This window comes from Octopus sinensis, linkage group LG14 (genome assembly GCF_006345805.1).
Source record: "Octopus sinensis linkage group LG14, ASM634580v1, whole genome shotgun sequence".
Taxonomy (NCBI): Eukaryota; Metazoa; Mollusca; class Cephalopoda; order Octopoda; family Octopodidae; genus Octopus; species Octopus sinensis.
Window position 1 is genome coordinate 35,353,387 of NC_043010.1, and position 21,873 is coordinate 35,375,259.

Genomic DNA, 21,873 nt, shown 5'->3' on the forward strand with positions numbered 1-21,873 from the left:
TGTATGTATGTATGTATGTACGTACGTATGTATGTATATGTCTGACTGTGTGTGTGTGTGTGTGCCTCAGAATGTATGCCTGTATGTAGATATGGCTGTGGCTTTTAAGCTATAGTGTCCTCTACAACAGCCCTGGGCATATATGTATATCTCCAGGTGGGAGCTTACGTTCCCTAAGCTTGACGTCATGTAATATTTGTAAACGAGCATCGACATCACACAAGCATTTGTTTCCAATCTTCCGTAAAAACTTGTCCGGCCGTGGGGAAACGTCACCTTTCTTGGAAACAGGTGCCGGTTGATGACAGAAAAGCATCTAGCAGTAGAAAATTTATCCCCACAAATTGAATCTGATTCATGCAAACACGGAGAAGTGGGTGCTAAGACGATGGCAATGTTGATGTGCATGTGTATACATATATTTCTGTTCGTTACAATTTTGGATACAAAATATATATATTTTTTAATTCATGAAGTCCTATCAAAAGTACAAATACAGAAATTAAGCTACCCTCATCTGTGTTAGTCCAATTTATAATTGCTTTCTCCAGTAATCGTATATTCTATACTATTGATTGGGGAAGGAAGCTGGGTACATCTCTGGAGGAATGTGTTTACAAACATAATCCATCCACTTGTAGGTTTAATTTGAGATGATACATATATTTGTGGTCCTTCAAATAAAAACTTTGGTTTTTTTGGTAATATATATATATAATATATATATATATATATATATATATATATATATATATATATATATATATATATGCATACACACACACAGATACATACACAGTACCACGTCCTCGCGTTGTTTTTTCTTGTTTCTTTGTTTGGATGCACTATGTATATGTGTGTATATATATATATATATATATATATATATATATATATATGCATGTATGTATATATATACACACACACATACATGTATACATACACACATATATATGTATGTGTATACATACACACATATATATGTATATGTATACATACACACATACATGTATATGTATATATATATATATATATATACACACATGTATATGTATATATACACACACACACACATATATATATATATATATATATATATATATACGTTTTGCAAGATACTTGATGTGAATTCGTGTGTTGAAACAGAAACTGTTGTATTTGGGGATGGTCATCCTGCCAGTTTAGCCAATAAAAACACACGCACTATATATTTGGTTTATATATATATATATATATATATATATATATATATATATTATATATAAATATAGGATTGAAGTATTTTTATCTTTACTTGAGCGCCTTGCTTTGTTTCCGTTGTGATGTTTATCTTCGTAGATAGATGCTTAGTTAAATAAATAGATAGGGAAATATATAGATATGAATGAGAAGTGTGACTAAAATAAGACTGTTGAAGGAAGAGAAGAGATGAAATAAAGGAAAACTTACCGATAAGGCATTGACGTAGGTGGGTAGGACTTCTGTAAGATCTGAGGATGTGGTGATTTGCTGAATGTTCAAGTAAAACCCGCCGATAATGATGCCCGACATAAAAATGATAATTCCGAGAATGAGAAATATATAGACTTTTCCAGCCGAGTTGCCGTTGCCACCATGTTCGCCACCCCAGTCGGCAAGGCTGGTCGTCATTGTATGAGATCCAGACTCCACAGAAGACAAAGTACCCGTACTATGGCGATGATGATAGTTGTAGCTGTGGCGGTAGTAGTTGTGATTACTGTTGTCGGTGGTATTAATGATGGAGTATCTTTGTTGCCGTTGTGGATGTTGTTGTTTCACAGAAGATGGTATAGATGGTGATGAGGCTGATGCTGAACGAATGTAGGGCCTGCATGGGACGGGCTGGTAACCGTGCGTAGACGAATCACGCGGCGGCGCCGGCGGCTGAAACGGGTTGAGTGAAAGAGACGGTAATCGTTTACAGGGTGCACGCACGTCTGTAGGTTGTGTGCACTGCCTAGGATTGTTGTTGTTGCTACTACTATTACCTCTGCCTCCTTCTTCCTCTGTCTTAGTTTTCTTCTTTCTGTCACCGACGCAACCGTTAAAATCCTCCTTCGGTTTAGGCTGTCCCTGTTCTCTTCCCGTCGTCGAAGGAACTTGGCGACGGGACTTTTGTTGTTGGTTGTGGTGACTACTGCTGCTGCTGTTATGACTGCGGGCCGAGAGCCCGCCACCACCTAAACCAATAACAATCTCCATCTCACCAGTCTGAGAATCTGTCTGCTAGTAGACGAGCCCGCGCTTAGCAGCCCTTACTTTGTCAGACTATCTACTGCTTCCTTAAAATCTGAGAAGCGCACATTTCGAGAAACCACGTGAGGATTCCTTAAAAACTGCCAACGACACCAAACTATCTTTTCACTTCTGGTGACTTTTTACTACTTCATTAGTTTAATAATATAAACTTTTTACACTTTTTCTGCTTTATTGAGGTCCAGGTTTTTTTCAAGTAACTTCCTTTCTCGCTTCCTTTAACTTTACTATCCAGATTATTCCAAATATATTTACTCTTTTCGTTAGTTTTTATGTAGAACAAAGAGATCGTTTCTATGTACAAAAGATAGATGTCTAGATTAGGGGGGTTCCTTTCAGTATGTTGTATTTATTTTCTGCTATTGACGTATTATTATTTTGATTATTTGTTTGAGGGTTTGTTTGTTATTTTTTATTCCACTCGATTTTAAAATTATCAAAATTCCTTAATCCCAGTGGATGTGAAATAGGTTTTAAAATGCCAAGCTACTTTGGTATTGCTGTCTGTTCTTTTTTCTTCACTTTTAAATGAATACATAAAACTGATATGTTTTTCAAATATTTCTAAAACTTTTTGTTTTGTTGGGTTTTTTTTTAAATTTCAAACCAGTATGTTGATAAATTATCTAGTCTTCTACTTTCACTCACTTTTCAAAGTCAACAGGTACTATATCTGGCTCTCAAACCTTGCCAAAACAAACCAGGTTGTAACATAATATCAATAATTGCTTGTTTCTTCGAGAAAAAAGAAGATAATTGCGATATATAATATATACTCTGGATGTGTAAACCTTTAACTTGTTTGCTTTAAAACATTTAAAAAGTTTTGTCGGGAGAATGTTAATAAGTTGTCAATAAGTAATTTGAAATATACTACTCCAAATAGTAAAGAAAATACAAACTTTCCTTAAAAAACTAAGTGGTTCATTGCTACTTTTTCTCTCTCCCTCTCTCTAACGATGTGATGTGATTTTTGTTAAGGTTTACTTTCAAATTTTTAATTCAGGTAAACACTTGTCATTAATTCTATATGAATTCTTAAGTTAACGTAGTTTTCCAAGGGTTTTATTTTTCCTTTCTTTTTAAAATTTTAGATAACCGATTTTTGTGCCTGAAAACGTTTGCACTACCTGTATGATGGGTATACAACAGGTGTGTATGAGTAAAGGAGAAAAACGGTACACGTTAATTTCAAATGAGGTTGGCCGTTGTAACGAGCTGCTGCTGCTCTTGCAACTTGACGTAGGGGTGGCATCTCACATGACTGAAGGTTCGATCTGAACAATATTGAGCATCAATATTCCGATCCAGAAATGTAAAATTTATATAGATATATATGTGTGTGTGTAACAGAAATATTAAGTAAAAAGTTATAAATTTATAAGGGAAGAAGATTGTATGATGTTCAAACTTTCCTTCAACATTGTATAGCAACTTAGATTTCAGTTGAGAATCGAAACCGGTACATTTTTAACAGACTGGTTTCCTTTGACTAGATAACACGGAAATGAGGTAAATGAGATGTTCGGAAAAGTCCATTTCATTCCCAAATAGCATTGAAGGACAAGTGATATGAAACGGCTAGTGACGACCAAAAAGTCTTCTAGAGTCATAGGAAAAAATGAAAATGGGAAGTTGAAGTGATCATGCCTTTCTGAAGGGTATTCGAGACAAGAAACGAAGAGAATTGGTTTGATTTACTCGCAATTTGATGTGATCGTAGAGACGACGCGTCAAGGGCGGACACACATACACACAAGAAATATATATGTATATATATTTATTTATTTCTTCGTCACAAGACTTTTAAAAAAATGTCCTGCTTTAAAGTGTGAAGAGAAGGAGGATAATATTAAGGAATGCCAGAGAAGCAGAATGTTTAGTCAGTCTTAGGACGTCTTAAGCAGTTATACATAATACCATGTTAAATGAACTTGTTTATATCAATGGGTGTAGATGTTATTGTGTATGTAAAATAAGGTCGGGCAAGTGTCCCAGTTTACTTTTTCTTTCTTTAAGCAAATTTATACACACAAGTAAAAAAAAAAAACGTTTTCTGTCTGAAATATGCTGTACATTAATTAGTCAATACATTATTCTAAATAAAGTTTTTCGAAATGTTTGACATTTTTGGCACATCTCACGCGTAATGTATTTCATGTAAATATATATATATATATATAATCAATTCAGGACTTAACCAAAGTTAATAGGCATATCTGAGAGGATATAGTGAAACAAACCCCAAAACTCTGCTTACAACACTGCGATTGTTTTAATATGTAATAATAATTGTCATATCATGTTTCCAGCTTATTTTCTTTTCGTGAATAAGAAACAGGAAGTTGTGATATTCATTCGTTCGTTATCACAAGTGATTAAGGTAACTGAAATCAAGTGAAATGAAGCGTCAATTGGGTATCGAAACCAGCTCGCAGACTTACATCACTTTTTTTTTTTTTTTCTTTACCAAGGTCCGAGATCTGTTAGTTGTTAGCTTTCGGTCGAGAAAGAGAGAGAGTATTCGTTGGCTGTGAATGGAAGCTGACTGATGTGAAGTTGTTCCAACTGAGAATCGAAACTGAATGACATGAATATATAGATTGGTGGGGGTGGGGTGTTTTTCACGAAACACACGATCTCTTCAAATTTTTAAACGAAAGACTATGAGAAAATGGAATGTTGTCATTTGCATGCTTTTTCAAATGCAGTTTGGGGACTCAGTTTACCAAGTTTTTTGTGGGGTTTTTAGAAAGGCACAAAGTTTTGCACTTATTCGTAAAAGATGAAGTGAGACTCTGTGATATCCATGCTGTTTTCAAGGAGTATTCGTAACGTCAGTGAAGTGGTAGGTTACCACCTGGAAATTGAAACAGTCAGTGATTTCGGTTTGCCACGAAGTTAAAAAGAATATTGTTCTTCTTTGGACCAAGGAACTACCAGACATTTTTCTTGAGGGCAGTGTATATAATTAATTCCGGTATTGTATTTTATCGATCGCTCAATATCTTTTCCTGGGACATCGATAACTCGTCAGGAGAACATAATCTGTGGAATTTTGTTGTCATTTCTTGAACGTACAGTTTTAGTCCTTTAAACTGGGTTTAATTTATGATTTTTTTTTTTATGTAAGGTATGAAGTGTTTTAGCATTCATGTCTTTCTCAAATGAATTATTAACAGCAATGTAAGTGCAACAGTTCCGATGTGTGCGAACGAACGAGTGGACAAAATGAGAGCGAAGAGGATGAGAAAAGAAAAAGTAAAAATGTACTCACTTGTTAATGTGTCAACTTAAAAAGAAGTTTATAGAATGTAACTTATGTAAATGAATAGACTAGACGCAAGTCTCGTGTGTCCAATGTACATCGATGCATGACTTATATGCTGCTTGTATATAAATATATTTATGAATGTGTATACATTAATGTGTGAAGCATACTTAAAGGCCTATTATATATATATTTATATATGTGTGTGTGTATAGATAGATAGATTTATGGAGAGAGAAATAAATGCCTATGTATAAAGGGTTATATATATATATAAAAATCGAAATTTGTATGTTCCTGTGTAGATCTGTATAATAATCTAAAGGTACGGCTGTGAAAATGAATGTACAATGTAATATAAATACCTATATGTTTTGTATTTGAATGTGTGTGTGTGCGTAGAAAGGTTCTATACAAGTCGAACGTAATGTATAAAAGTTCTATTTACTCACATATTTGTAAGTATATAATATTAAAAAAAGAGGCCTGCGAGAAATGTTTGTGAGTAAAAATGTGAGGGCTCAGTAGTTAAGGTGCTGTCGAACAAGTAGTGTAGAGCCAGATAAATCACTGTGAAAAGGGTGGCCTCTTTAAACCCATGTCACTGACAAGCAGCTTTACTTTGCTTCACACTAAAAGTTTAGGAGAGAGAAATACTGTCACATTTTCCCACGCTCTTCCGTTTCCCTATTACTATGTGGAGAGCTATCAACTTCCATGGCCTATCGCATGGTTGTTTTTGGGTTGGGGTTCTTTTTTCAGATTTATGTAAATATATGTATTAGTGACATGTTTTATGAAAAATGGATATATTATAATTAATATTTTATATATATATATGTGTGTGTGAGGGGGAGAGAGAGTAAGCAATCAGTGCAATATATATTTAGCCACTTGTTGAAAGTTGTGTGTGTGTGTGTGTGTTTGTCTGATCAAATCGTTTAGTGTTGTTGGCGAAATTATTGCTGTTGTTGATATTGATGATAATAATGGCTGTAGTGGTGTTTGTGGTAGTTGTTTACCAAACGACTAATTAAATGGTTTATTCACTGGCTCTTACACCTTTTTCGCTGCTGTAGGTCCTATTGTTGTTTGGCTACAAATTCGACTTGATCAAGTTGACTTATCATCAATAGTATTGCTGTAGTGACTATGCCATTTGTATTAAAAACTGTTGGATGTAATTTGGGAGAGATTTGGCTGCTGTTTCTAGCAATTTGAGTGATTACGTAGAGCTTCTCTTATTGGCAAATAAAACAAACAATATGTATAATAGTTTTGTCCGAATGTAAACTTTATTGAACTAATCTAGGATTACATGCATTCCGGTACTGACCATCCTCTTAGGACTACATCATTCCATGTCTTTTCTTTAAAGCTATCTGGTGGAGGTGATATGAAGGAGATTCGGCTGCTATTTCTAGCAGGCTGAGCGATCAAGTAGACGCTCTTTCAGTGGTGATGGAATAACCGATGGATCACTATCATCCGTTTCCTCTTCGCTTTCTATCTTTTCTTTTATCGCATCCTCTCACTCTTTCTCAGCACTGTTAATGAGCGCGCGCACACACACACATTCTTTTACATGCTTCAGACATTTGACTACGGCCATGCTGTGGCACTGCTCCGAAGGGTTTTAGTCACAAATTGACCCCAGGACTTACTTTTAAAGCCTAGTACTTATTCTATCGGTCTTTTTGCCGAACCGCTACATAAACATACCAACACTGGTTGTCAAGCGGTGATGAGAGAATACACAAAGACACTCATACTCATCATACTCATATATATATATATATATATATATATATATATATTATATATATATATATATATATATATAATCTTTTAATTGTTTCAGTCATTAGCACCGCCTTTAGTCTAACAAATCGATCCCAGGACTTATTTTTTGTAAGCCTAGTACTTATTCTATCGGTCTCTTGCCGAGCTACTAGGTTACGGGAACGTAAGCGCACCAACATCGGTGGTCAAGCGACGGTGGGGTGACAAACTCAAACACACAAATACATACATTCACACACACACATACATACATACATACATACATAAATATACATATATATATATATATATATATATATATATATATATACACGACGGGCTTCTTTCAGTTTCCATCTACCGAATTCATTCACAAGGCTTTTCTCGGCCCGAGGCTATAGTAAAAGACACTTGCCCAATGTGTCACGCTATTGGGACTGAACCCGGAACCATGTAGTTTGGAAGCAAGCTTCTTACCGCACAGTCACACCACTTTCACTATTTGCTCTTCTCCCTCACCTTATGCGTGTTTGTAGGCGAAACTTTAGAACACGTGCTTATATATATATAAGCACGTTCTAAGTTTCGCCGACACACACACACATACATACATACATACACACACACACACATACATACATACACATACATACATACATACATACATACATACATACATACATACATACATACTACATACATACATACATACATACATACATACATATAGTTTTCTAGTTTCTCTTTATCAGATCCACTCACCAGAATTTGGTCGGCTCTTGGCTACGGTAGGAGTCATTTACCCAAGGTACTGTGCAGTAGGAATGGAAGCGAAACCACATGGTTGGGAAGCAAGCTTCTTATCCACTCTGCCATGCATACATACAGAAACGTAATGGTTAGGGTGTTGCGCTCACGATCGCTATATCGCAAGTTCGATTCTCAGACTGGCTGCCGCGTTGTATTCTTGAGCACAACACTTCATTTCGCGTTGCCCCAGTCCACTCAGCTGTAAATGGATAACCCTGCAACGGACTAACTTTCCTATCTGTGTGAAATATTGGCTTTTTCTCCTTACCATCTGGTTGGCATCATTCGAAAGCTAAAACTATGCAAAATGCATTGAGACTAGCGATGTATAACAACACTGACAGTACCCAGTACTGATTAAAAAAAACTTTTTAAAAGTTTGGTATGTATTCTATCGGTCTCCTTTGCCGAACTTCTAAGTTACGGGACATAAACAATCCAATACCGGTGGTGGGCAAAAAGCGAACACACACACACACACACACACACACACATACATATACATGTGTGTGTGTGACAGGCTTCTTTCAGTTTCCGTCTATCAAGTCCACTCACGAGGCTTTAGTCGGCCCAAAGCTATAGTAGAAGACATTTGCCCAAGGTACCACACAATGGGACTAAACCCGAAACCACGAGGTTTGGAAGCAAGCTTCATACCACATACCCACGATAGATATATAGATAGACGTACAGACGGAAGTTCGTTTGGGTCACATGACAATGAACTTGTAGGAGTAGTGTTTACCTACTGGGGAACAACTCACGAAATATTTAAGAATAGTCTCCTTTGCTTTCAAGTCATTCAGCATTTCAACATTACACAGCACTAGAAACAACGGTAATTTCAACGACATCAGTAAGGGGGACGCCAACAAAAATAACAGCAATAGTGACAACAATGATGAAAAATGAGGTCTGCCAAAATGAAAGCGAACCCCTAAAACAGCGCGCCGACCAGCCGGTGCAATGAGCTCGCGACTGCAATGCTATGTATGAATAACTTTGGCTTTGAGTCTTACAATAGCTACATTACGCCATTAATCTACTTGTACTGCAGTGAATTTATGTGTTCCGCATTTAGCGATTAGTCATAAGTTGAACAATGAAGGATTTGAAAGAACAACCTTTTTTTAATGGAATTCAGTTTCAAATTGGAAAAAGCTTATACAGAGACTTTTCTATAGGGAGGATTGTTTGAGCTGTACGCAGTGACATGAGTAAGACCAGCTCAAGAAGAGTATACACTAAAATACGATTGACTTCCCACGATAAATTAGATTAAAAATTGAGTATTGATCTGCGAAAATCCTCGCCTGACAGTTTTTGAAGTTTAAAGAGCTGTAAACATCTGTAAAAATTTCCGCTACGTGTTTTAAAAGAAAACTTTGGAGATATATCGCGTTATTGCAAAATTTGAGCTGCGATTGCTGACAGTAGAAAGAAAAAGAGTACCTAATCACTGTTAGTCGAGAATGTTCTTTATCGTTCAAAAACTGATAGAAATGTCTCGAATAATATAACAGATGACGAAATATAGGTGTACAGCTATGATGTCGAAACAAAAATGCAGTCGCCTTGGTGAGTTAGATTATAGTTGTTGCAACCCGAAAAAGAGCTTATCACCTTACCTTTTTATTATCATTGTCCCTCATCCACAGATATGTCTTCTGCAGAGTCACGTCTGCCTCTTCCATCCTTTTCGCCCGTCGCCACGTTCTGAGTTCAAGTTCCGCCGAGGTCGACTTTGCAGTTCATCCTTTCGGGGTCGATAAATTAAGTAACAGTCAAGTACAAGGGTCGATGAGATCGACTTACCCCCTCCCCCAAATTTCAGGCCTTGTGCCTACAGTAGAAAGGATAATAATTATTATCATCATCATCATTATTATTGTTATTATTATTATTATTATTATTATTATTATTATTATTATTATTATCGTTACTATTATTATTTACTTTTAATCTGCATGTTTGTTACAATCCCTTGCCGAGACACAACCAGCGTCCTATGGCGAGTGAAGGATAAGAGATGTTACAGTATGACTGAAAGCTTGGGGATGGGGAGTGACAGAGATAGTAGCGAAATATCAACACAGACATTTAAATTGATAGGGTATTTCAAAGGATGTAGACAGTACTTGTCAGCACAATGTTTTGGATTTCTCTGAGACATGGTTCTCCTGGGATGTTATATATCCCTTTTTTTATCATACCTAGAACATCTACAATCACTTTAAGATATCACATCTTCTGTATTTCATTTTCCAGGTCCTTATATTTACTTAATTTGTCAAATCCGTTTGCAGGTATATTTTTATTAGTGGGAACACTTGCATGTATTAGTCTACAAGTATTTTCTTCGTTGTCTTTAGTGACTATGTCTGGTCGATTTGCCTGGATCGTTCTGTCGGTGTTGACTGGAAAATCACAGAGGATAGTGACAGTTTTACCTTCAACAACTGACTCAGGATGATGATCAAACCAGTAAGCAGGAGTGCTGATTTTGCAGTGTTTACATATTATTATTATTATTATTATTATTATTAGTTTTTCTTCTTTCACTTTTTGTTTCCATTTCTTACCGAGTGTTTTCCCAACACTTAGGCCAAACTAACTCACTATATACATTGATAGGCCATTAAAATAAACGCACCAGATTGTTCATTTATAAAATCAAATGAAGTTATGTCAAAAAATATATTTACATGGGTGGTAATCGTTCTCACAGCGACAATACTCTTCTCAATACGTGTGACTACCCATTAAAACAATCTTTTGCACTTCTTGCAATGATGCTAAGCCAAGAATCATTCTCAAATAATTTTCAATTCCTTTTTTGATCATTCCAAGTGCTCCTACAATCATTGGTATTGTAACCGTCTTGACACGACACGTTTTTTTTTCAATTTCAATGAGCAAATCTTTATATTTTCTGAGTTTGTCAAACTCTTTTGCCGAGATATCATGATCACAAGGAATAATCATGCCGATCAATAAACAGACTTTATTATTTTGGTTTTCCACAGCAATATCCGGTTTGTTAGCTTTGAATGTTCAGTCTGTATGTACTAGAAAGTTCCAAAGAATCGTTACATTTTCTTCCTTCAGTTACAGCTTCAAGGTGGTGCTTATACCACTAGTCAACAGTTTTGATTTTATAATGCCGACATATTAACCAGTATATATATTGGCCAACTCGGTCATGTCCTGATTTATACTCTACCGGTGCTAAAATTTTACAAGTGATTAAGTGGTCCACCATTTCAATCTCATCATTGCAGAATCGGCATTTTGGATCTACTCCATTTTTTTTTTATCACATTGGCTTACTAGTTCCGGGTCAATAAGCTTTGATCTTGAGCAGATAAGATGACGCCTTCGCTCTGTGCCTTTAGCCCAGGGCTTCGTAGTCATTAATGGGCATGTGTCTGGTCAAAATCAGCTGGTTTGCTATGAGCCACATAGTTGCCATACTGAGTTTCTGCTCCAACCTACCAGCCAATTGTTCATGCGTTTTTAGCTGCCATTAATTTTACCTTCCTTGCAACAACAGTTGCTACACTACCCACAGACTGTTCAACCTGGGTATTATATATGAAATCAATAACAATTTTTTTTTTTGCTCTCCTTCAAGACAGAATGAAGCTTCTTACGCCTCTCGTGATTTTCAACTAGTTTTAGCATTCAGTCGTTTGTTGCTTCAAGATATTTGGCCAGTCAAATTATGACGGTTTTGTAAAGAGAGTTCAAACTGGATCAAGCCTCGACCTCCTTGGGATCTGGGAAGGTAAAAATGATCCACGTCTGCCTTTCGGTGGTGCATCTTATTACAAATCAGCAGCTTGAGTATTTTTCTATCAATTTTCTTTATTTCGCTGATATTCCACCTCAATATATTCAAGCATCATAGTTATTGTGTTTTGAGGAGAGCGGATGTGTCAAGAATCAGTTTACCATGTTTGTATAGAAACGTTAGAGCGTCGGATAAAATGTCTTAAAACATTGTTACTCCTCTTTATGTTCAGAGTCCAAATCCCGCTGAGGTCAACTCTACTTGCCATTCCTCCAGGATCGATAAGTATAATACCAGCTAGTTGCTATTATTATTATTATTATTATTATTATTATTATTATATTATTATTATTATTATTGAGTGAGAGAGCAGTACATGCCATCAAAGTGACATTGAGGTAAAATATACGAAGTCCAGTATACCCATCATGACTACCCGTCTGATAAGCACATGCATCACAACCAAGTATGTGCGACATGGTGTTCTCATATCAAGATAAACAGCACATAACCTTGCAGGTGGGGCCCAGTTAGAAATTTCGTCTGGTCGAGTAGCCCATCCCGCTCAAAAAGGTCCCTGAATAAGGATTGTTTAAGGATGTTGAACGAACCACCCATGTTTCCAATGGTGAATTATCAAAATCTCCAAGAATTCCTTTCAACACACGGCTATGGTGCTCCTCCACTACTTCTGCTTGTGATCAGAGATGCACATATCGTCAGCCACCAAGGGACTTGCTCAACTGGTTAAGGTTAAACAACTGACAAGTAAATCTGTGGTATTGAGCAGAATATTTGCTGCAGCCCATCTTAGCAGAATATTTGGTGTAGCCCATTATTATTATTATTATTATTATTATTATTACTATTATTATATTATTATTATTATTATTATTATTATTATTATTATTATTATTATATGTTTGACTTTTGCTTTATATTTGTACAAGTTGGCTCCAAGTCTCACCCGGAGACCTCAAGAGACAACAGGTTGGAAGTTCACGTTGTTGTTATGCCTAGTGTGCCATATATTTGGTTGTTTTTTGTGTTGTACTAGTGGATGTCTAAAAAATAACAAAAAATTAAAATAAATATGTTTGTTTTAAACCATGAGATTACATAGAAAGTATTTTGCGTAGGATATGAGCAGTTCCCGTGAGCACTATCTTTTGAATTTCTGCCATTTTGGGGTTTCCTGGTATCTGAGTTAGGTAGCAATCAGCCCCTTTTGCTATCATTCCCAGGGCACCTATGACAACAGGTATTGTTTTAGTCTTCAGGTTCCACATTTTGCTGATTTCTATTTCAAGATCTTTATATTTGCTCAGTTTTTGGTAGGTCTTGACAGATACGTTTATATCGATTGGGACAGTCATATCAATGAGGAGGCATGTTCTTTGTTTGAAGTCTTTCAATATGTCTGGCCTATTTGCATCTATTTTTCTGTCAGTTTGAATGGTGAAGTTCCAGAGGAGTGAGATGTGGTCATTTTCAAGCACTGGAGGTGGATTGTGTTCCCACCAGTTTTTTTCATGGGGCAAATCCAGGTTTTTGCAGATTACCCAGTGAATATATTTTGCAGCTCTATCATGCCTGTTGAGATACTCTGTAGGCGCTAGAAGACTGCACTTGGGGACCACATGATCAATGGTTTCATTTTGTTGCTGGCATACACGACACGTTGGGCTACTGCTGATCTTTAATATGTTGGCCTGGTAGTTTCTTGTTGGTAGGCATTGATCTTGAGCTGCTATGATAAACCCCTCTGTTTCAGATTTTAAGCCAGAGGCCATTAGCCATTGATGGGTCAGGGCTTTGTCAACATCTGCATTATTCGCTCTCTTTGGGTATTTGCCATAGAGAGGTTTTTTCTGGCCATTTGTCATTCAGAATATCTAAGGCCGCAGATTTAGCACGGGTTTTCATGCGCTTAGCTTTTTCTGTGCCTGTTTCTTGTATGTCTATCTCTAATTCCGAAATTTGTTGTATTCGGAATTCACTTAGATATTCCTTTGCCTGTTTTGTTACTGAGTATGATGCTTTCTTGTTTTCATGTTTTGAGACAAGTTTTAACATCCAGTCCTCAGAGTTTTTCAGGTAGGTGTCTAGGCCAATTGTAGCAATCTTCATTGTTATTGCCAGTTGTAAAAGTCCACGGCCTCCCTCTTTTCTTGGCAGATAAAGTCGTTCTGTATCTGCCTTAGGGTGGTGCATTCTATGCATTGTCAACAGTTTTCGTATTTTTCTGTCAAGGTTACATATTTCAGTAATTGACCAGTTAACGATATTGAAACTGTAAGTCACGACTGGTATGGCTAATGCAATGATCGCTTCGATCCTGTTTCTCGCATTCAGCTCTGTCTTGAGTATTGCTCTTACTCTGCAATAACATTCTCTCCTGATCCTTTCCTTCATCTCTGAATGCCTTATTCCGTCTCCTTCAATTACCCCTGGATACTTGTAGTTCTCCGCTGGGTCTAATCTTTTATGACATTCTGCTGGTCAAGGTTAACGTTAGATGTTTCTGTCATTTTCCCTTTGATAAAGGTAGCTTTTGCACACTTATCGAGGCCAAATTGCATTCTGATGTCATCACTGAATTGTTTGACAGAGTTGTTGTTCATTTTTTGCAAAGAGCTTTAAATCATCCATGTAAATGAGATGATTTATATTTTTATCAAACATTTTATATCCGTACTGCGCGTCATTGAGCAGTTTTGAGAGAGGTATTAAGGCTAAACAGAAGAGGAGTGGTGATAGTGAGTCACCCTGGAAAATGCCACATGAAAGTTTTACATCACCAGCATTTAGAGATTCATTGTCACTGTTCAAAGTTAGTGTGGTTCTCCATGATCTCATCATTACAGACAAAAAGTTTTGCAGAGTAGGTGCTATCTTATACATTTCTAGGCATTTCTTAATCCAGCTATGTGGTAGGCTATCAAAAGCCTTTTTATAGTCTATCCAGGCTATTGATAAGTTTTTGTGTCGTTTGTGACAATCTTCTAAGATCATCTTATTGATGAGTAGTTGATCTTTACAACCGTAGGATCCACGTTTACATCCTTCCTGTTCATTAGGGAATATGCTGCTGTCTGTCAAAAAACTATAGGTATATTCCGTCAGGACAAATGTTAGTGTTTTATACATAGTTGTTAAGCAGGTTATGGGTCTATAGTTTTTTGGTTCATTTGTTTCTTCACTTTTTGGAAGCAGGAACATTAACCCATTAACTAGCCAAGGAGGCATCCTACTAGGGTGTTGCAATATTATTATTATTATATTATTATTATTATTGTTGTTGTTGTTGTTGTTGTTGTTGTTGTTGTTGTTATTACTTAACACAACATTTTCGCTGGAGAATGTAACGAAGTGTCAGCTGTGTACAACCAGAGGACTAAGATAACACTTTTCATTCAGATTTCGAGACCACTGCAGAGGGTACGCGCAGTTCCAAGATACCTTGCCGTATTTAGTCACTTTCCTCCAGGTTCTGAGTTCCCACTCTACCGGGCTCGACACAGCCCGTCAATTTTCAATAGTCAATAAAATACATGCCAGTAAAATAATGAGTGATTCCATTCAGTTGAATGAATTTCTTGCTTCTCAAATTCTTGATTATCTTTCTGTTTATGTCAATATTGTTGTTGTGATGGCAAAGATTCTGCTGAGACGGCGTCTGTTTCAATGCCTTACAGCAATCAGTTGTGTTTCTCTACATTCTAAGTTTAATCTTCGTTGGTGTCGACTTCACCTTTCCCTCACTCCATCCCACTACCATCACCCCTTCCAGTTAATAAGATAACCACCAGGAATTTACTGAACGTCATTACGATCGACTATATCAGAACTGTGATCATACGAAAATGTGGTCTACTTCTGCTGTTGTCGTATTTACAGCCAGCGATGCATAGATATCTATCAGGGAACTGTAGAAGTACCATGTCTCTCTCTCTCTCTCTCTCCCCTCCCCACTCTTTTTCTCTCTCTTTCTCCTCTCTCTCTCTCTCTCTCTCTCTCTCCAGGTTGTACTGCTGGTAACATATGATCCAGGGTAGTGGTCGGGTCGTCAGTGACAAATTAGCCTGAGAAGGATGGGTTTTGCTAAGCCCAAAAGGAAAAACTGTAAAAAGGACTGGTGGGCTTAAATAAGATCAACATGAATTTAATAATCGAGTGTAAGGACATTGAAACACTAAAGATGGTGTATAAGAACGCTGTTTGACCACTGCGAATGATCGGTAGATTTATGCTCATTAACCCCAAACAAACCAATTGCTGTGTAATTATGATTTTAATCTACCAACAAGGTCGGAAGAGGTCTACCTTTTATTGATTTGTAGAAAACAAAAGGAAAAAGTTATAAATAATTCATTCTTGTTTACAATCATCTAATTTCCTACTTATCGTATAGCTAGTAGTTAGCTTTTTCGTTTTCGGTCTTTTCAGAATAACTTCTAGCACTTAAAAACACGGGTATTATTTACGACTACCTTGACTGTTGCCAATTTTTTGCACGTAGAATTTTGACTTTGCAATCAAGAAAATATGTCTTAACATTTCTACACACATTATCAGACTTTAAAAATACGAAAATATATGCACGTATTTTCCACAACACTTTTTTGCAACACAAATTATCTAACTTTCCTAGTATTACATTCACATAAGTAATTTTTATGTAAACTCTTCTTTCATTGATGTTGTAAATTAATATCTGCTACATTTCGTTATTTTTGAATTCTGTCCAATTTTAACTTGAATTCACAAACTACGCACCGTCTAATTATTATGACTGTATTCTACCAATAAGATAGGAAGAGGTCTTATTTTTGTTGGCAGGTAGGAAATAAAATGAAAAATGATATATGATTCATTCTTGCTTTTATCTCCACGTAAATCCAATTTCCTGCATATCTGTTCATCTTCTCTTTCATTATTAGTAGTATTATTACAGTTCATCTCTGTTATTATTAAAGCTATTTATTGCTGTGTTTAGTCCCAGAACAATCATGATTAAGCAACCTTATGTTCAAGTGCATTTCACTGGTGACCATCCCATCTTTATTATGAGTATATAGGACTAGATTATTGAATGTATCCTTTTTTTAAGACTGTCAATTGTAATTTGGATTTGTTTGCGTTTTAAGCAGGTCAGGTCTAGCAACCTCCATCGACTCTCTATCGTTGGTTTTTTTTTTTAATATCAAAGATTGTAAAACAGTAGACATCACCAAAACCAATGAAAAGACACACTACTGAGAAGGGTGTTTGAGTGTGTGCATACGTATGTGTGTGTGAGTTTAGTAATGTTTCCATGCAAGTGTACGGTTGTGTTTGTTTGTGAGTATGGGTATTTGTATTTTGTAATACCTGTTTATAGTGAAGGTGCGTGGCTTAGTGGGTTAAGGTACTCGGCTCACAGTCGTAAGGTTGTGAGTTCGATTCCGGGCGGCGCGTCGTGTCCTTCAGCAAGACACTCTATTTTACGTTCCTTCAGATCATTCAGCTGGTAAAAGTGAGCTGTGCCCGTAATTCAAAGAGCCAGCCGTGTCACGTTCTGTGTCACGCTGAATCTCCATAAGGACTACGTTAAGGGTATGCAGGTTTGTGGAGTGCTCAGCTACTTACACGTTAATTTCACGAGCAGGCTGTTCCGGTGATCGGATCAGCTGGCACACTCGTCGTCGTAACCGACGGAGTGCCAGTCTCTTGTTTATAACGTATTGATGTGAGTTTTGTAATCACTAGCATAGCTAGGTGGTGGCGGTAGGAGCGCTGCACCCCCGGGCGGCACTTTTGGGTCTGCTGTAAGCAATATGTGTTTTTGTGGGGTCCGGAGACGGTAAATGGAAGGGCCGCCCTGGGTGGCGCACACTCTAGCCACGCTAGTGCTTGTAATGTTCGCATGTAAGAGTGTTGCTCAGCGTGCGAGTGTATTGTAATATCTTTATGCAAACTTGCATTTGTGTATGTGTATACAAGCATTGTAATATCTTTTGGCTGTATGGTAAGTAGATTGCTTACGAATCACATGGTTCCGGGTTCTGTCCCACTGCGTGGCATCTTGGGCAAGTTTCTACTATAGCCTCGGGCCGACCAAAGCCTTGTGAGTGGATTTGGTTGACTGAAACTGAAAGAAGCCCGTTGTATATATGTATATATATATATATATATATATATATATATATATATTATATATATATATATATATATATATATATATATATATATATATATATATGTATGTATGTATGTGTGTATATATGTTTTTAATATATATACGTGTATATATGTATGTGTGTATAAATGTTTTTATGGGTGTGTTTGTCCTCCAACATCGCTTGACAACCGATGCTGGTGTGTTTACGTCCCCGTAACTTAGCGGTTCGGCAAAAACAAACCGATAGAATAAGTACTAGGCTTGCAAAGAATATGTCCTGGCGTCGATTTGCTCGACTGAAGGCGATGCTCCAGCATGGCCACAGTCAAATGACTGAAACAAGTAAAAGAGTAATAATAGAGTATGTACATATAGTAATATCTATGCATATGTGTGTTGTAACCACTATACGCGTGTGCATGAGCGAAATAATTTTTCTTTATTGCTGGGTCGGGAGAAAGGAGCAGCAATTGTACTGTAATGGCTGTATACGTGCGAATGCATTGTCTCGTATGTATACTTATATGTTTGTGTGTATGCGCGTGTTTACCAATCACCATCCTTGCCAATCAGTTCTTAAGTATGTCGCTCGCTGTCTGCTAGTGTGTTTGTCAAAGTAAAAAAAGCTCGTGGGAACAACCCGGTACAGTTTTGTAGTCTTCATATGTAATAGTTATGGTAACTAGAACTGGCATCGTTTTACGTTAGGGTAGGGCGGCATGCGCGCGCGCGCATAAATATACCTATATACATGCTAGCATATACACATCACACACACACACACATATATGTGTGTATATATATATATATATATATATATATATATTATATATATATATATACATGGACACATTTTGAACCTCTTTACATGAATGAGCATATGTATAATAGATAGATGGATGGATGGATGGATGGATGGATAGATAGATAGATAGATAGATAGATAGATAGATAGATAGATAGATAGATAGATAGATAGATAGATTCATACATATATATAGATATATAAATATGAAAACATCTTGTAAACAAATTTCTTTATATATATATATATTGGCCTGCTCGCTTAGCCAGTGGGGTGGCGTCATTTAAAGGCTAAAACAATGCGAAGCGCATTGTGATCAGCGATGTGTAGCAACATCTGATAGTCTGGTCGGTCACAGTTATCACATTTATATATATATATATATATATATATATATATTAATAAATAAAATATATGCATATATATAATATATATACATATATGTACGTACCTACATCTACATGTATATATACACGCATATATGAGTACAGGACACCAAAAAAACGTCGAACACAATGAGAAACGAAAACATAGACACAAACCCAAGGAACTGGACATTTTTCTTAAACAACAACAAAAATAGAGTACAGGACAAATAACACAAGGAAAAAACCCCTTCTTCAGTCGCCATGGTTTCATCTACTCTACGTTTCGAAGGTGAATATATATATATATATATATATATATATATATATATATATATATATATATACGGTTTTCCCCATCTTATAAAAGTTGACCTGTATAATACATAGATACATATACAGGGAGAGTGAACTTATTTGTCAACGAGTGTGTGCTTGCGTGTATGTATGTATGTATGTGTGTGTGTACGTACGTACGTGTGTGTGCGCGTGCGTCCGTGGGCGCGCGCGTAAACGTACCAGTTTATTAGTTTATGCTGTGTGACACAATTCTGAGTGTTGACGTTTATGCGCGCGCGCGAGCGCAAGTGTATGTGTATGTACGAAGCCATGTCAAAGTTCAACAGTTGATCAGACACTGCATCATCCCATAATCTCAAATCAAATTTGTTGCGAAGCAGTCACGGAATTATACATACATATGTGCATTCATACATATATGCATACACACACACACATATCTATATATATACATATATGCATACACACACACAAACATATATATATATATACAAATATGCATACACACATACATGCATACATTAAATGCATATATATATATATATGCATACATATATTTCATATATGCATACACACACACATGTATATGAGTGTGTATGTATATATGTAATATATGTATGCATATATGTATGAATGCACATACATACATACATGCATACATACATACATACATGTGCAGGGTGGGGCTGAGAAGACAGACGTTTCTGAAATGGCTATTACTCAGTCCCCAGGGGAGGGACTTATGTTCGACAGGTAGCATTCGGTCTGAGGTCTCTTGACAGTTTTTTTTTTCTTTCTTTTCAGGTGAAGCCATGGTGTTGTGGGCGATAGAGCATCACAGGTTTTTCTGCGACAGTTACGTGAAGAATAACGAGTTGTCACAGCAATTCAGCGTGGCTTTCGGCGCCACTAAACATTCACCGAAATCAGGCTTCTCCTACCCGTAACACAGTCTTACGTTGGATGGATGCACTTCGTACATGAGGTACACTAATGAATAGGAGACTGGTGGGGGCGCCACGAACGGTACGGACCCCGGAAAATGTGGAACGCATCAGACAAGTTTTGATACGGAGTCCAAATCGTTCTGCTCGAAGGCATTCCACTGAACTTGACATCGGTAATCGATTGGCAAGGCGTATTTTGCATGAAGAGCTGCATTTCCACCCGTACAAAATGGTCATTGGGCAACAGTTGAAACCATGGGACTATGCACAGCGGCTTAACTTCGCGTGTCAGAAGGAAGCAATTTTTGAGGCAAATGACAACCTCATTTTGTTAATGAGTGATGAAGCTCATTTTCATCTCAATGGCATGGTGAATCAACAGGACTGTCGTTATTGGTCTCTTCAAAAATCTGAGAGAACTGCACGAAAGATCACAGCACAGCCCAAAAGTGACCTTCTGGCTTGCTGTTGGAAAAGCTGCCGTCATTGGTCCTTACTTTTTTGAAGACAATAATGGAAATGCTGTTACTGTGAACTCCGAGCGTTACATCGAGATCATAAACGATCGACGTGTGTGATTTCAGCAGGATAGGGCGACGGCTCTCATAGCCAGAGCATCAATGAAAGTTCGCCCTCTCTTCGGTGACCGCCTCATTTCCAGGTTTGCTGACATTCTTTGGACCCTCGGTCCTCTGATTTGTCCATGTGTGATTATTTCTTGTAGGGAAACCTCAAGGCACGTGTGTATGCGCACAAGCCCCGTACATTGGGTGATTTAAAGGAAGCTATTCGCGTGGAAGTTGCCCAAATCGACAGAACAACGCTGAAGAGACAGTGGAGGCCAACTTGCACCAACGCCTTCAGAAATGCATCAATGAAAACGGACACCACATGATGGATGTTGTTTTCCACACTTGATTTTGATAAATACTAATTCAATACGAACACAATGTTGTCAATAAAATTTGTTTGCAGCTAAAATTAATGATTTTGTGAATTTAAAAAAAAACGTCTGTCCTCTCTGCTCCACCGTGTGTATATATACATATGTGTGTGGTGTGTGTGTGTGTGTGTGTGTGTGTGTGTATGTGTGTGTGTGTATATATATATATCCTTGTTTCTCTCCTTGTGTCTTTCTGTGTTCCTTTCTGTGGAAGAGCTAGGCTCGAAACGTTAAAGACTTTTTCAATTCCCGAGCGTTATACTAATACATCTATTTATTTTCTACACCACCTGTCTTCGTCTTTTGGGTTTTTTTTCGTGAATTCTCCATATATATATATATATATACACACACACACACACACATATATACATACGTATCTTACATGCATGCATGCATAATAGATATATAGCATAT

At 37.0% G+C, this 21,873-nt stretch overlaps 1 protein-coding gene across 1 annotated transcript in view; it reads right to left on the reverse strand.

Annotated features, from left to right (window-relative positions):
• The window catches only part of LOC115218929, a 121,094-nt gene extending 115,375 nt beyond the window's left edge, over positions 1 to 5,719 (reverse strand). Inside the window, exon 1 of the mRNA XM_029788946.2 lies at positions 1,450 to 5,719. Coding sequence (XP_029644806.1) covers positions 1,450 to 2,223 — 774 coding nt within the window. The 5' untranslated portion in view covers positions 2,224 to 5,719. The remainder of the gene's footprint in view (positions 1 to 1,449) is intronic.
• Between the last annotated feature and the right edge of the window lie 16,154 nt (positions 5,720 to 21,873).